Raw genomic sequence first — 15,317 nt, forward strand, 5'->3', positions numbered from 1 at the left:
GTGACACACTGACTCTCCAACTATCATAAGTTCAGCAAGTACACGAACGTGATTTTAGATTTTTGTTACCGTGTAAGCATTCTGTTCACGATAAGTTATCCGTTCATCATAGTGAATATTCAACACGATTATGTCCTGATCTAAACGAGACCTGTCCACTCTATCGCGACATAACCCACGCCCCAATGAGACCACGTCTTCATCAGATAGACAAGCATTCCGAAGTCATAAACTCCCAACACACCATCACACCACAGTTTCCGACCTTCAACAACGGAAACAGTCGACAATTGCCGAAATATCACATAATGGGAGACTAATAAGGAGCGTGTTCCGTTCAGCGATTTACAGAAATGCACGTGAATTTCTTGGGAAATGGTTTTTGTCATTCTTGTAATATTTCTCCAATACGTTAAATATTTATTTAACATTATTGATAATTAGGTTTAGGTTTATCATTTAACAATGTGAACAGTTGATTTTTTAAAGAAACCTCTGAACTAATAGGCCACTGTTTAGCTTAATGTCCGGTGCCTTGTTTATGTACGGCAGTAGGATATCAAGTCACTGGAGGGAACAATAGGGTGGCAATATAGGCATATTATCATTATTAATTAAATCTAGATAAAGATCAAAATGCGTCATAACCAGATTAATTAGTAAAGATATGAATTAAGTCGTATTGTTCTTGAAGTCTTGAAGTATCTCTATGTCAATACACTGCGCCTCGAGTTTGTTTCGTACTGAACACTAGCCCTAAAAGCCGCCAACTAAAAGCTTCAAAAGAAGATTCCATAACAAGATTAATTAATATGCCATAGTAACACATATCTCCTCTATATTGACATAGAGATACTTGTCAGACTTAAAGAACAATACGACCTAATTCTTATCTTTATTAATAAATCTGGTTATGACACATATTGATCTTCTTCTAGATTAATTAATATGATAATATGCCTATAGTGCCCCCTGTTGTTCCGTGCAGCGGAGACCCGTGAAGATCCGGTTAGAATTGGTCTTCAGCAACCCATGCTTGTCGTAAGAGGCGACTAACGGGATCGGGTGGTCAGGATCGCTGACTTGGTTGGCACATGTCACCGTATCCCAATTGCGTAGAACGATGCTCATGCTGTTGATCACTGGATTGTCTGGTCCAGACTCGATTATTTACAGACCGCCGCCATGTAGCTGGAATATTGTTGAGTGCGGCGTTAAACAACAGACCAACCAGAACCCATTCGTTCAGTGGCTTGACATACTACTTACGACCCCTGTTGACAGTCCCGCTGCAGTGCTTTGGGATCTTGGGTGTAAGCTGATCTCTGCTTGTCGACTAACTGCATAATCCTTGATCGCGACAGTGGAAGTGATCAGAAAGCGCATATTTTACATTCCTAGAAAACTATCAAATTGAATTATGCATTGTGAGTATTTATTGCCATACCTTTACATTAATTTAACATAGCAGGTGAAGATTTAACTTCGTCTTTAGCAAAAACTAATGCTATGGAAATTAAGAATGAATTTAATCATGGTTTTTAGGTACGTCTTCTTGAAAGCTCTGAATCTGATATACATGTTTAATCTCCTGTGAAAATTCGGGTTAGATTTGGTCTTCAGCAACCCATGCTTACGGAAGGAGGGAACTAAGGATATTTGATGGTTAGACTCGCTAGTGTGGTTTGCTAATGAGATTATCACCATGATATTTAGGGACGGTTCATAATGTATGGCAAAGGGTGTGTGTGTGTGTGTGTGTGTGTGTGTGTGTGTGTGTGTGTTCGCGTGCCTGCGCGAGCAAATTTTTAAATATTTTTATGTACAAAATTGCTGATCCCCTCTAGTTAATGTGTACAGAATTGCTGTAACAACAACAACACCACCACCCCCCACCCCCACCCACACAACACCACCCAAGAACAAAATTGGTGACCACACACACACACACACACACACACACTCTCTCTCTCTCTCTCTCTCACACACACACACACACACACTCACTCACTCTCAGACACTCACTCACTCTTTAAATCAATCATCATCTGTTGGCATAACTTGAAACTTTCCTCCAAGAGTTGACCCAAAACGTATCTCTGGATGGGGATATGTAAGCTGGAACATCCAGTTAGCTAAGAATGCAAAGCAGGTAGGACACACAACGAAGGAGTGCGGTAAAATAAAACATATATTTAGAATTTTACAGCAACTGCTGTCGTGAAATAAATACTTGGACACTGTCTGGGAAACATTATGATTGATACACAGTTATATCGTACATCTTATCTGTTAAGATTAAAAGTGGCTTCATTCGAAAAGCGCGGTACATTGGTATTTATATGAAAAAAATTCTGTTGAATGTTTGCATGACCAAAAGTTGACTTTCATTACGGAAATAAAGAGAAATATATGTCTATGTATATTTTAGTTTTGAACGACATGGTGATACATTGTATTCCTTGATAACTCAACGACATTAAGAGTAGTGCTGTAGCCAAGAGTTGGGCTTGATAGGAGATGTTTTAGAGAATAAAATCACAATGGGCATGTTTGAGATTCTAGGATTGAGCGGTGTACTGAAGGTGGCGAATTTAGGATGTGTGTAATTGTATCCCAAATAAAATCTGTCCATGAAACAGAAGACTAAATCTCTTAAATGTTCAATCCAATATATTTCTTCTGTATATGAATGTAAAAATGCGTCCGCCCGTCCGTCCTTCCTGTCCGGTCGGGACAATCTGCCTGGGATTAACACACACACCCGCTGTTTCTCATAATCATTGTTTATCTAAATAAGCGGGTGGTCGTGAAATGTTCATAATTTTATATGTTTCGGCAAAAAGATTCAGAAACTCGTTTGGCAGTAGTGTCATGATGATGGATGGTAGGAACCGAGAAATATAATATAATAGAAATGTTTCGATGTTTGATTTGATATCCGACTTCAATGTGGCTAATCTGCAGATCTAAAAGCACGTGTTGGCATTGTGTGTCTATTTGCATAAACAGCCTCTAACGGTATACAATAAGATCGGTGATGATAGTGACATGGTCCACAGTGAATCTAAACGAATCAAAGTTTGAAATATTAAAATGAGACGCTTCTCAATGGTATAGCGATGTCAATCACGAGAGCCGCATACATGAGCGGGTTTTACGAGGTATTTTAGCAATGGTTTTGAGATGACGTTCAATATGCTGTTCTTCTCGGGGTTAGCTATCACCACGCCGCTACATATGGTGGGTTTATTGCTGATAAAATTGTTTAACCTGATACGGTCCATTAATACACGATGCTATGACAACCAGATCATATGTTGCAACAAAATGTACTGTTTTCATTTATGATGTTTTGAGATGTGTATCAACGACAGCCACGGCCTGGATGCCACGAACAGCGATAGCTGGGCATTCAGGCTTCATGTCGGTGTAGATTGCTTTGTGAGATTGCTTTGTCAGATATAACATACATTAATATAGAATGGTAATAGTTTAGTGTTAATTTAGGACTGCAAACTATGCAACAGAGGAAATCCCGTGCTTCAATGTAGATTTACAAATTCAAATTTACATAGAAATGATGACAATAATTATACAGATCATTGTTCAGCAGGGCTATATACCGAAAAAGTTTTGAATAATTTCTAACATTTTCCAAACTACCCCATCAAGTTCCTGACAGCGAGTATTTTATAATAATATTAAAAAGCTCAGATGTATCTCAGATAATGATTTATGCTTCTGCGCAAGAGGAGTTTGTGTGAAGAAATACGTGAGGATATTTGCACTAATAGGAACATTATGAAATTGCTCAATGTCAGGGGTGAAAATAACCCATTGCCCGACGTCCGAGTCCAGTGTTTTTTTCTGTCGGGCAAGCAAATTTGTATATCACACTGTACCGGTGTCCAGTTGACTTTCCAATGTTAATAATGTTGTTTATTTAAAAAATCAACAAGAAAGCAGCCGGTATAGCGGAAAACTTATCAGGGCAAGTGATTTTACATGTGATACTGTTCCGGAGTACACTAGCAATTTAAAAGTTATTTCCACCCCTGCATAATGTACATTTTCTGTGAAGAAAGATATCATAAAAACTCAACGGCATCATTGGTTAGCAGTAGATGTGTTTGCTAACGTATTATTGACTCAGTTGATGACTTCATTATACGCGATGGTTATGTTCAAGACCCTTGACAAACTAACAAAGATGTCTTTCTTTCTTGCTTTCTTTCTACCCGTGAAGGTCTGGGTTAGAATATTGATCTTCAGTAACCCATGCTTGTCGTAACAGGCGACTAACGGGATCGGGTTGTCAGGCTCGCTGACTTGGTTGACACATGTCATCGGTTCCAAATTGCGCAGATCGATGCTCATGCTGTTGATCACTGGATTGTCTGGTCCAGACTCGATTAAGTACAGACCGCTGCCATATAGCTGGAATATTTCTGAGTGCGGTGTAAAACTTAACTCACTCACTCACGCACTTGCTTTCTTTCTTTCTTTTCTTTTTTGCTTGCTTTCTTGCTGTATTTCTTTGTTTGTTTGTTTGTTTATTTATTTATTTTGGACCAAATATCAGTTAACAAGCGCAAGTGTCCACTGTGATTTTGAAATCAGATTTAATGTCGTAGATAATGGTGTTCAAAAGCCTGCAACATATGCTAACCCGAAGAATGTCGACGCGAAAATACCGGATTTGAGTAAGGAACAAGCAATCTCCGATCAGTGATAATTAAATTGTATCGGTAATGTCAATATTGCATCACGGATATGACGAACCGACCATACATGTGGTCCTTGAGATTACAATCAGGGCTGTCTGTGGTAGATGTGATATCCGTAACATGGCCTTCAGATAAATATTTATGTTGGTCGAGTGGTCCATTACTTGTAAACACGATGCACATGTACCAAGCATCTGAAATATACAACCAGAATCCACCACAAAAGATCTTAGCGCAGATATGATCGCAATTCCACATTTTGAACATAGACTTACGATGGTTCTACGACAAGAGTTCCGTCCCACAAAAGATCTTAGCACAAAGATTGTCGTTATTCCAAAACTGCATAGGCTTACGGTTATTGTACGACCAAGTCCCGCTCCGCCAGGGATCTCAGCGCAAAAATAACCAGGCTTACGACACTTGTGGGGCTGAGATCATATTGGGGAACGGGATCCTAGGTGCCCTCATGGCTCTGAAATATTGTTGGATAAATAATGTGTGTATGTATTTCCTATTTAGGTGACAACCCCAACCATGTACATTATAGCTGGTGTTTGTTGTTTAATTCGGCAAAATTCCGGCTGCATGACAGCGATCTGTAAATAATCAAGAATGGACCAGAAAATCCAGTGATCAACAACATAAGCATCGATCTACGCAATTTGGACACGATGACATGTGTGAACCAAGTCTGCGAGCTTGACCACTCGATCCCGTCAGTAGCATCTTTAAAGCATGGTATCCTGAGCGCAGCCCGGAACTTCCTGGGAATGTACATCACATTGTAATTTAAGCACAGTGTTTTACACGGCAATATTTAGAAAGGTACCAGAATGATACAAGGTTCTTGGTCTTGTTTCCTTACAATCTCAGACTGAAAACGGGTACGTATTGATGCCGTTGGCTTCAAGAAATGGTGGCTCCTGTAAATTTGAATATAACAGTGTAAATTTATGTTAAATGCACAGGTGAATCCAGGTACGAACATAGATCCCTACAAACCAATGCTTGTCGGAAAGAGGGGTCACCCATTTAGTTCTGAGGAGGTAGTAGGGGTCATCAATTTTGTACATAACAATATTGAAAAAATATGCTTAAAAATTATGGGGTGGGGGTTGCGGTCATTGATTTTGTACATGACATGCAGGGAGCATTCAGTTACTTTGTACATACATTTGAGGGGTAGGTGGGTGGTGGGTGTATCACATTGTACATGCTTCTCCATCGTAACGTCACTCGCTGGATATAGTCTGGCCCATGCTCCGACATTTACAAACTTCTATCATATAGGTCTTTAAATGCCATTTATGAGTGATACACATAGAGAAGAAGGTTTTTATGGTTGTCAGCTTCTGTATTATGAGGAACACAGCGTTTCGGAGTATATCCTTACTCCTTCACGTTCACTTCGAAACGTTGCGTTCCTCACAATAAAGAAGTTGGCGTCAATAAAAACTCGCTTCCTAATGCAATCATATAGCCTGGATATTAAACATCATTAAAAGAAAAATTGAAATAATTTCTATATTTAAGAAAAAACAAAACACCACAAAACGATTTCATTTAAGTTTGTCGATTTAGTTTTGCGGATGGACGAAATGTAAAAGAATTGACAGTTTCTGATATTCCGGTGGTCGACATTACGGCTTCTCCTCAAGTCTCCACGGTTGGCTGTCGTGCTCAGGGTGGGTCTAGACGCAGCAATTAGTTCGTTGTGTGAACCTGGGACGTTGTCTCGTGGTAATTATTGGTAATCTGTTACTCCTTGATTGGTTTAGATAATCAAACTTTGGTTAGCTGACAAACATAATACTGAACCGGCTGATTCAAACCTTCTAGGGTTGCCTCACAGGAACTCGTTGATCGTTAGTAACTAAAATTGAACTTGACTCGAAGTAAAAAAATGGTCCCGGAGACTCCTTTAATTAGGTTTCATTCGGTTGTGTCGAACCAGGCATAACTCGAAGCATTAACGTACAGTGGAAGCTGTGTAAACCGGCACATTTCCGGACTGAAAAATAATCCGGTTTAGATGTCTCTTCCACTTCGACACGACAGTGTTTGACTTTACTCCCTGTGCGTACGTTACATAGAGAAGGGAACCTATTTTCATTTACTGACCAATTACGAGTTGTGGAAGGACGAGAGCCCTGTGCCTTACTACAGATCCCAGCCTCTGATATTTGCAGTCTTATACTGATGTTATTTGTTATAGTATTAGGCCAGACATCAATACGTCGGTAGAACGGACGTTTGAAGGTGACAGTGTGGCTTCTTTCTAGTTCGTATGCAACATGTTGGGCAGTCTGGTTTGTGGTGTGTTCAGCGCTGCTTCTGCAGGGGAGTTACACGCGAAGCTCATTCTTGCTGCCCCTCTTGACATTTTTCTATTGCTTTAATTGCTTTAAAATCATTACCATTCAGTCATTGTATCGTGTATAAGGACCACTATTTTTATTTGACCAGATGAATGAATTTTTGAGGAGCAGGCCTGAAAATTTCTTTCACAAACAATAAAATTTCTCTAGGTTTGGTATATTCTGGTTACCTACCAACTTGGTGACTTTGTTGGTGGCAATCATGTAGAGGGGTGGTTTGTTGCTTATAATACCGATCACTGGATTGTCTGGTCCCTTATTTACAGGCCAGTGTCATACAACCTGTACACTGCTGAGTGCAAGGTAAACAACAATTACTGACATAGGAGGAAAACCCACAGTTATCCATGACACAGATTAATCAAAACAACAACATAAAGCAACAGCATGTGGTGCTGACAGACTGTGGACGATCTGAAAATGAACCCTGTGGATCCTTCTATCATGAAGGGAGGTAACTCTGCACTATGAACCACAATGCTTATGACAACTGGACCATTGGTTTTTTTAAAGATCTGTATGAAATTGATTCCCATCAAGTAATTGTTATAATTTTCTTTCAGTGTCATCTGATGAGCCCTCTATCAAGACAGAAGATGGGGGAGAAACAGAAGGTAGGCCACCTTGAGAACTCTCAAAACATACTGCATCCCACATTCCTTGGCAGAAACATATTGGGGCCCGTTTCAATGAATGATCATGTCTTTAAATCATCCATGGCTGGTCTGTGCTGGAACGTGACAGTTATTGTGCTACAAATGTGTTGTGAAAGAGGCCTCTGAAAGTAATCAGTAGAAAATAGACCCTTGGGAACAATGGCTGGCTTCCTGTGATGTAAATCACTGGGTTGTCTGGTCCAGACTTGATTATTTAGAGTAGTTGTCTCGATTGTGGTCATATTACTGAGTATCGAATTATGAAACATTAATTCTCACATTGATAGTTGGCGAGTGGTTGTTGTTTCAGTCTGTTTTGATCACAACAATGCATCAACATTTTGAATAGAGATATTCTCAATAAATACTTCAGTCATAACGGTGAACTGTTCAATCAGCAATAGAAGATCAACATATAGCTGACTTTGGCCATTTACTAAAAACCACAATCTGGAAGCTGATCACCATACCCACTGAAAGTATCTTGTGAACTTGTCAGATGTGTAGGTTGTATTCTCCCCAAGGAGTTGAGAATGAATATTGAGTGCACACTGATCCACTACCATGAGGGATAATAACGTTGATGCTTTTAAGCTTGCACCAAGTGTAAGGAGTGCACTATATATACACTTGTCAGATGTGTACTTTGTATACTTCCCAGGGAGTTGAGAATGAATGCCCATTGATCCATGAGGGGTAATAATGTTGATGCTTTGAGCTTGCACAACTTCTAAGGAAGCAGGTGCCATATAAGTCCATTCATGATATTTTATTATGTAGATATCCCAACAGTCGTACCAAGTCATGTTTTCAAGGCAAATTTCACAACATAATAAGACAATCTGTTCATTGAACCGTAAATGTTGTTGTTTTAAGGCGTCTACGAACTGCCTGTCTGCTTAATGGGAGGATACCCACAAAGACATGAAGGGAAATGTACAAGGGAGAGCAGATATATTGGGCAGTATACCTGTCACCCAGTCACATTTCTTGTCGGCTGCTAACAGCGAGTTAGATTCCTATCTATGTTATGTAGATAAGCCATGGAATCCAAATACCACCCGAAGGTTGTCAAAGTGTCATTTCTATAATCACAGTCTGCAGCCATTTTGAAAACCAGAACACTATACCTTCCCAACACAAACAAACACACTTTAGGATCAACGTCACCAATATTTACTCTTCAACATATGTAGGTGAACTTCATTTATAATTTATGATTGAAAACATTGGGAGATATATTGGAGTCAGTCAATGTTGATATGATAATAATGAATATTTTGAGAGTGTATCAACACTTGCGCTTCTATTGTGACCGGGGCGGTGGGGTAGTCTAGTGGTTAAAGCGTTGGCTCGTCATGCCGAAGACCCGGGTTCGAATCCCCACATGGGCACAATGTGTGAAGCCCTTTTCTGGTGTCCCCTGCCGTGATATTGCTGGAATATTGCTAAAAGCGGCTAAAACTAAACTCAGTCAGTCAGTCAGTCTATAGTGACCATAGTTGTTTGTACAGTAAACACTCTTGAAAGATGATTGGTGTGTGATATGAAATTTGCATGTACGATTTTCATTTTAAAAAACCCAAAACAAAACAAAAATGGGTAGAAACAAACACTAACAACTGTGTGATGCAAAATGATTGTCAAAATTAATTGTCTACAGTGATTTATTGACCTTCTTGAAAATCATCAAAATCAAGAATGATACCCCATGCACGTGTATGGGCATGTGCTCGTGCATCCCTAGACTAAGGCTTAGTCTCTGAATATATATAATTTTGATAGTAACAAACAAGCCCATTTAAATTGAAAAGGAGCCCTAGGGAGACCAGAGATTCAGAACCTGAACCTGAGGAAATATAGACTTGCTTTATTTAGGGCTTTAGCACTGCAGAGAGGGCTTGGCAGTAGGGAAAATAATGTGGTTCAGGGACTGTGAGACAGACTAGTGCATCCCATGCATTGTGTTTAGGGGTGGTGATAAAGAGAAATGGTGGTGTGCTCGTAAGATGTCTTATACTTCCTTTACAATTGAAAGTTCAGGATCCCCTACTTTTTTTTAAGAGAATACTTTTATGGACTGCTGCCATACAAGGTAGCATGAACAGTCTTCTGTCCAGGTTAGTTATATCATTTACGCACACCATATAAAAAACCTAAGGATATCTGTATCTTTAGACAAACTGTCTCATGCCAAGTTACATCACTGTAGAGTATGATCTTTTTATTAAAATTGTACAGAACCCTGCATCCTTGAACATATAAAATTCTTAGTCTCTTACAGAGCTCCAGATAAGATTTAGCTCATGTGGGTACTGTACCCACTGTATTTCTTTGAGTGGGTATTATGAATGTTGAGTGGGTATTTCATTTTCCGTTACCCACTGCTTTCAAATATGCGTATTTCAGTCATTTTACACACCTAAGTATTATGTGACTGAGTAAGTTTACTAAGCAGGTTCTGCCTTATGTCATACCTAATCAAAACCAACTTAAATATAATGGAAATGATTTCATAAAAAATCCCTCTTCCTATACTGACAGTACAACACTTGTCCTATACTAACAGTACAACTTGATAGCAACCCATGTCTTTTTTATTACGCAAGCGATTTTTATAATATATTCCGTATGCATTTGTTTTAAACTTTTTGCATATCTAACATTTTAAATGCGTATTTGGTATGCAACAATTAGTTTTCAATGCGTAATTGGAAATTTTCTATGCATATTTTACCCGGATACGCAGCTTATCTGGGCCTCTGCTCTTAATTTGTTAAAACTAACATAATCAATTTTATAAAGTAGAATGATGATAATGTATGGTACTATTCAAGTAAAAGTGTGTTTGGTGTACTGTTTTGTGTGTGTGTGCTAGATCGGTTGTCCACTTCTCCTTCCAGACTGCTTGACCGAAGAAGATGGAACAGTTCTGGAAAAATAAAGCAAAATTGAAACGTTTTTAAAAAATGAAAACAGTCCACCACAATGCAAAGTAACTGAAGTAGTATCTGAATAGTATCAGCTGTTGAAAGTTTCAGATTGGCTTGATTCAAAATATTCAAAACTCACCTCAAGCAAGATTCATCATATTTATCAGTTTTGTGTCATATTTGACCAGAGAGCTGCTAACATTGAAAGGTGATTTATAAATGATTCTAGTCACTTTTCATGCAGATGAAAAGGTTTTGACATTTTCTTGACAGTTTAAAGAAATATATCATTAAAATATTTGTGATAGTAAAAGACCTCCACTTCATCAAATGGATTTTAAAAGATTGGGTTTTAAAAATTAGTGTTTCTTTCATATTTGTGTGGACATTCAGGTGAGGGTAGTGACAGAAACTTGGCACCCATTACACATCAAATAACCTTCCCTTCAGCCAACATTTTCTTGGAATTATATTTCTGCATTTTGAGAAGAAATTAATCTTTTTAGTTTTCATCCATGTTGAGTTTGTTTTATTCATATAACAGAGGTAGTAGTTTTCAGTTGGGTTTTAATTAATTGATTAAAATAAACCTTTCTATATTATGGGCAGACTGAAAGAGATCTCAATGTGATTCTCCTTTTGAACAGGGACCTATTGAAATAATGCAAATGTTTATAAAGTTAAATTGGGACATGAGTGAACCGTAAAGTTAAGTAAATGACTAATGATTTTTCAAATTGGTAATATCCTTTGCTCAAATTCTACATACTATTGACAATCCCAATACGTTGTATATTACACCATCACATTCCTGTGAAGGTGAGCCTATTAAAATCTTACTTCCATTCTTCAATATTATTCCAAAACATACAGTGTTCTGGTCTAGAATGGTCCCTGGGTCATTTTTGTAAAGTAGATTTTTTTTTTATGGACCTTACTAGACTGAAACACAGTTTAAAAGATTCTGGCTTGAGTGGGGTGGGACTCACCAAGCATCTAACCATTACACTGAATCACATATACCTGGTACACTATTTCAAGGAGCACAGAAAAGAACAACAAATATTTTTCAGCTGTATTGTTTGGGTTTTTATGAAATAGTGAATTATCTACTATCTAGTGTTGTATGACTTACTCAAATTAATAGTTGGTTAATTGATGTCAGTTTCGAACATAAATTTAGCCTGAAAACTTGATTGATTCATTTATAACCATATAAACTTGAGTTTTAGTAACTACATATATAACTGTATATAAATTTAGTTTTTAGTAACAATATAAATATATATTTTATTTCTTTGTATATTTAGAAACAATATAAATTTAGTTTTTAGTACTATATATATGTGTATTCAGTTTTTTAGTAACTATATAAATTTAGTTTTTTTAGTAAAAATATGAAATTAGATATGTAATTTGAGTAAAATGGTATGAGTTTTAAGACTGAGTATAAACATGTACAAAGCCACACCAGGTTTCAATCCCTGCTTCTGGTGCATTGTCTCATGTTTAGTTTATGTTTTTGAGTACGTATTTGAAGCAAATATGTTTTCAAGCTTTGCAAGTTTCCCTTTTGTTATTTACACAAAGGATACAACAAGAGCAGTAACTGTATTATATTTCTGTTGTGATGTTTTGTTAATCATTAAACAACATTATTAATTGTTTATCTAATGATCAATCATTAAATTCAATCAGTAGATTACCTAAAGGGAGTTGTATAGGTTGCTATCATAAGTACTGACTGAGTTTAGTTTTACGCCGCTTTTAGCAATATTCCAGCAACATCACGGCGGGGGACACAAGCAATGGGCTTCACACATTGTACCCATGTGGGGATTCGAACCCGGGTCTTCGGCCAGACGAGCCAAGGCTTTAACCATTAGGCTACCCCACTGCCCCCTATCATCAGTAAATAGCATGGCATAAGTAAATATAACAATATATAAATATAAAACATTAATGTAAGTGGAGAATCAGGCTTGATTATACACCCAAAGAGATTCCACTGCACTACAAGGGAAAATAGAGCTGAAAATTTTAAGATTATTGAATCACTGAAAATCTGTGATGATGTCAGGTGTCTGTAGAAGGGTAAGCGCCGCCACTCACAGGACCAGTGAAGAGCCAAGTTAGAATTGATCTTCAGTAACCCATGCTTGTCATAAGAGGCAACTAATGGGATTGGGTTGTCAGGCTCACTCACTTGGTTGACACATGTCATTGGTTCCCAATTTCGTAGATCGATGCTCATGCTGTTGTTGATCTCTGGATTGTCTGGTCCAGACTTGATTATTTACAGATCACCACCATATAGCTGGAATATTGCTGAGTGCGGCATAAATCTAAACTCATTCACTCACTGCCATTCACACAGTTTGTGAAAACGAAATAGGATTGCTTAATCAACTTCTTTAATTGGAAAGTACAAAAAACATGTCACCAAAAGGCCGATTCCAGAAGCATATTATATGCTTCCTTGTCAAGTCACCTTGGCTTGATTTCCTGCAGTACCCTGGAATATGTTTAATACCAACCTTGTCTGATATAAATGACACGTCAGATAACAACTATGTTATCCTGCCAGTTTCTTCTTCTGTGCCTGTGTATTGTCATACACACTCATTATATGTGAGGTGAAGTGAAATTGGGTTTTACATCGTGCTTGAGAATATTTCGCTCATATGACGACGTGCATACGTGTGTATGTGTATGTGCGGCTGCTTGTACTAGCCCAGACTTAAGCTGGTTTTCTAGTGCTAGCCCACTGAGACACCATGCCGCAGTGAAGCATGACACATTATACTGACTCCAAGCCGACCAGTCCTTGTACCCATTAATCCCGAGAGCCAGGCAGGGACCAACAAGTACCATATTTTAACGTCTTTTGGTATGACGCGGTCGGGGATCGAACCAGCGACCTTCCGCTCTCCGGGCGGACGCTCTAACCACTACACCACGGACGCGGTCTCTCATTATAGGACCAATATTGGGGACATGATTACTTAACTGATAAATCAGATATGTGTGTTCAGTGTATTAAAGAATTCCTTCTGGGAATATTTGTGTTGGAGACAGCCCTTGCATCATTACATAGCCACCAAGCCTGGGTATATATCTCCAGTAAGATCTGAAAAAAGGTTTGAAGTGAATCAAGTGGTTCTCCCCCTTCCTTGGGGAATGCAAGATAGTCTGTAATGGGTGTGTGCTGCAAAAACCTACACAGGGAGTAAGATAAGCATGCTTTATGTCAAGTACGGTGATTACAATCAGTCTGGCGGAGGGTTTATCTAGGGGAGATAACTCTACAGCACTCCTCCACCCCTTTGCTGGAAGATTATACAAATGCCACAATCCATATAACTTTATCTTGTTTGTTTCCAACTCCACTGTCCATTTCTGGCACTGACCGGACTTGGATGCGGTAATTCCTTTACTTTTCTGATTTGTCAGAAATACTTAAAAGTTTGTCCAGTTTGTATATTGATAAATAGAAGATACATATTTTTTATTACATTTTTCGTATAATAAGCAGTTATGTTTCGGTGTTGCACAAGATTTTCTGATATGGTATAAGAAAACTTATCTCTTATTATACTGCAATCTGACTTTTATTTCAAAATAGGAAGATAAGGTGGAAAGATTACAGATCTTGTTTATTGGCTGTGGTTATAAACTGATTAGGTTGTCTGATCTAGTGCTTGACTGTTCGGTATTGTTATCTTCAACAAGTTTTGAGGTCATCCTCTCAGACGTGTGGAGTAACGAGAGGTGATAAACATGCCTAATTACCCTCAGTAATTAGACCAGATTGTAGTGATTAGCATTGTTTGGGAGGCAAGTAACAGCAACAATCTTTCCCAGTCATTGTAAATATCTTTCACATGAGAATCACAACCACACACTTTAACAAAAGTTTGAAATTACTAAACTGGTTCTATTCCCACATTGATTAAATTTGTTTAAAAAATCATTGAAAGATGATATGAAATGAATCATAAATGTGAACCATCTATTTTTTTTCTGGCCAATGTATTGTCGATTGAAATGTTAGATTTGTATCATTAGCGATTAATGAAATTAATGTCTGTGTTTCAATGAAGACTGTTTGGGAGTTTTACAGCATTAATCTGAGTAGTGCGTGCCTGTGTTTTTCCATGCTCTGTAGCTAGCTGACTTTCCCCCTAGCAATGCATGTAGCGTGGAAAATGAAAACCAGTCTGACAATCCTATGATAAGGGCTGATAAGTGGAAGGGCTGGGCAGCCATGAACTGATAAGATAGCAGTGGCAGTGTTCTCCTTCCCTGCGCTTACTCCCTGGCGGGCTATGACATGGGACAATAGGCCGCCATATACACTGATGAAGGTAAACTCTGTATGGGACATTGGACAGTATAGGGCTGTATACACTGATGAAGGTAAACTCTGTATGGGACGGTATAGGGCCGTATACACTGATGAAGGTAAACTCTGTATGGGACATGGGACAATAGGCCGCCATATACACTGATGAAGGTAAACTCTGTATGGGACATTGGACAGTATAGGGCTGTATACACTGATGAAGGTAAACTCTGTATGGGACGGTATAGGGCCGTATACACTGATGAAGGTAA

At 38.4% G+C, this 15,317-nt stretch overlaps 1 protein-coding gene across 1 annotated transcript in view; it reads left to right on the forward strand.

Moving 5' to 3' along the window:
- The window catches only part of LOC124284352 (zinc finger protein ush-like), a 64,791-nt gene that overhangs the window by 28,310 nt on the left and 21,164 nt on the right, over nucleotides 1–15,317 (forward strand). The window contains exon 2 of the mRNA XM_046720442.1: nucleotides 7,675–7,725. Within this exon, the coding sequence (XP_046576398.1) occupies nucleotides 7,675–7,725 (51 nt within the window). The remainder of the gene's footprint in view (nucleotides 1–7,674; nucleotides 7,726–15,317) is intronic.

Source organism: Haliotis rubra, unplaced genomic scaffold (genome assembly GCF_003918875.1).
Source record: "Haliotis rubra isolate DU_JTF1 unplaced genomic scaffold, ASM391887v1 Scf11, whole genome shotgun sequence".
Taxonomy (NCBI): domain Eukaryota; kingdom Metazoa; phylum Mollusca; class Gastropoda; order Lepetellida; family Haliotidae; genus Haliotis; species Haliotis rubra.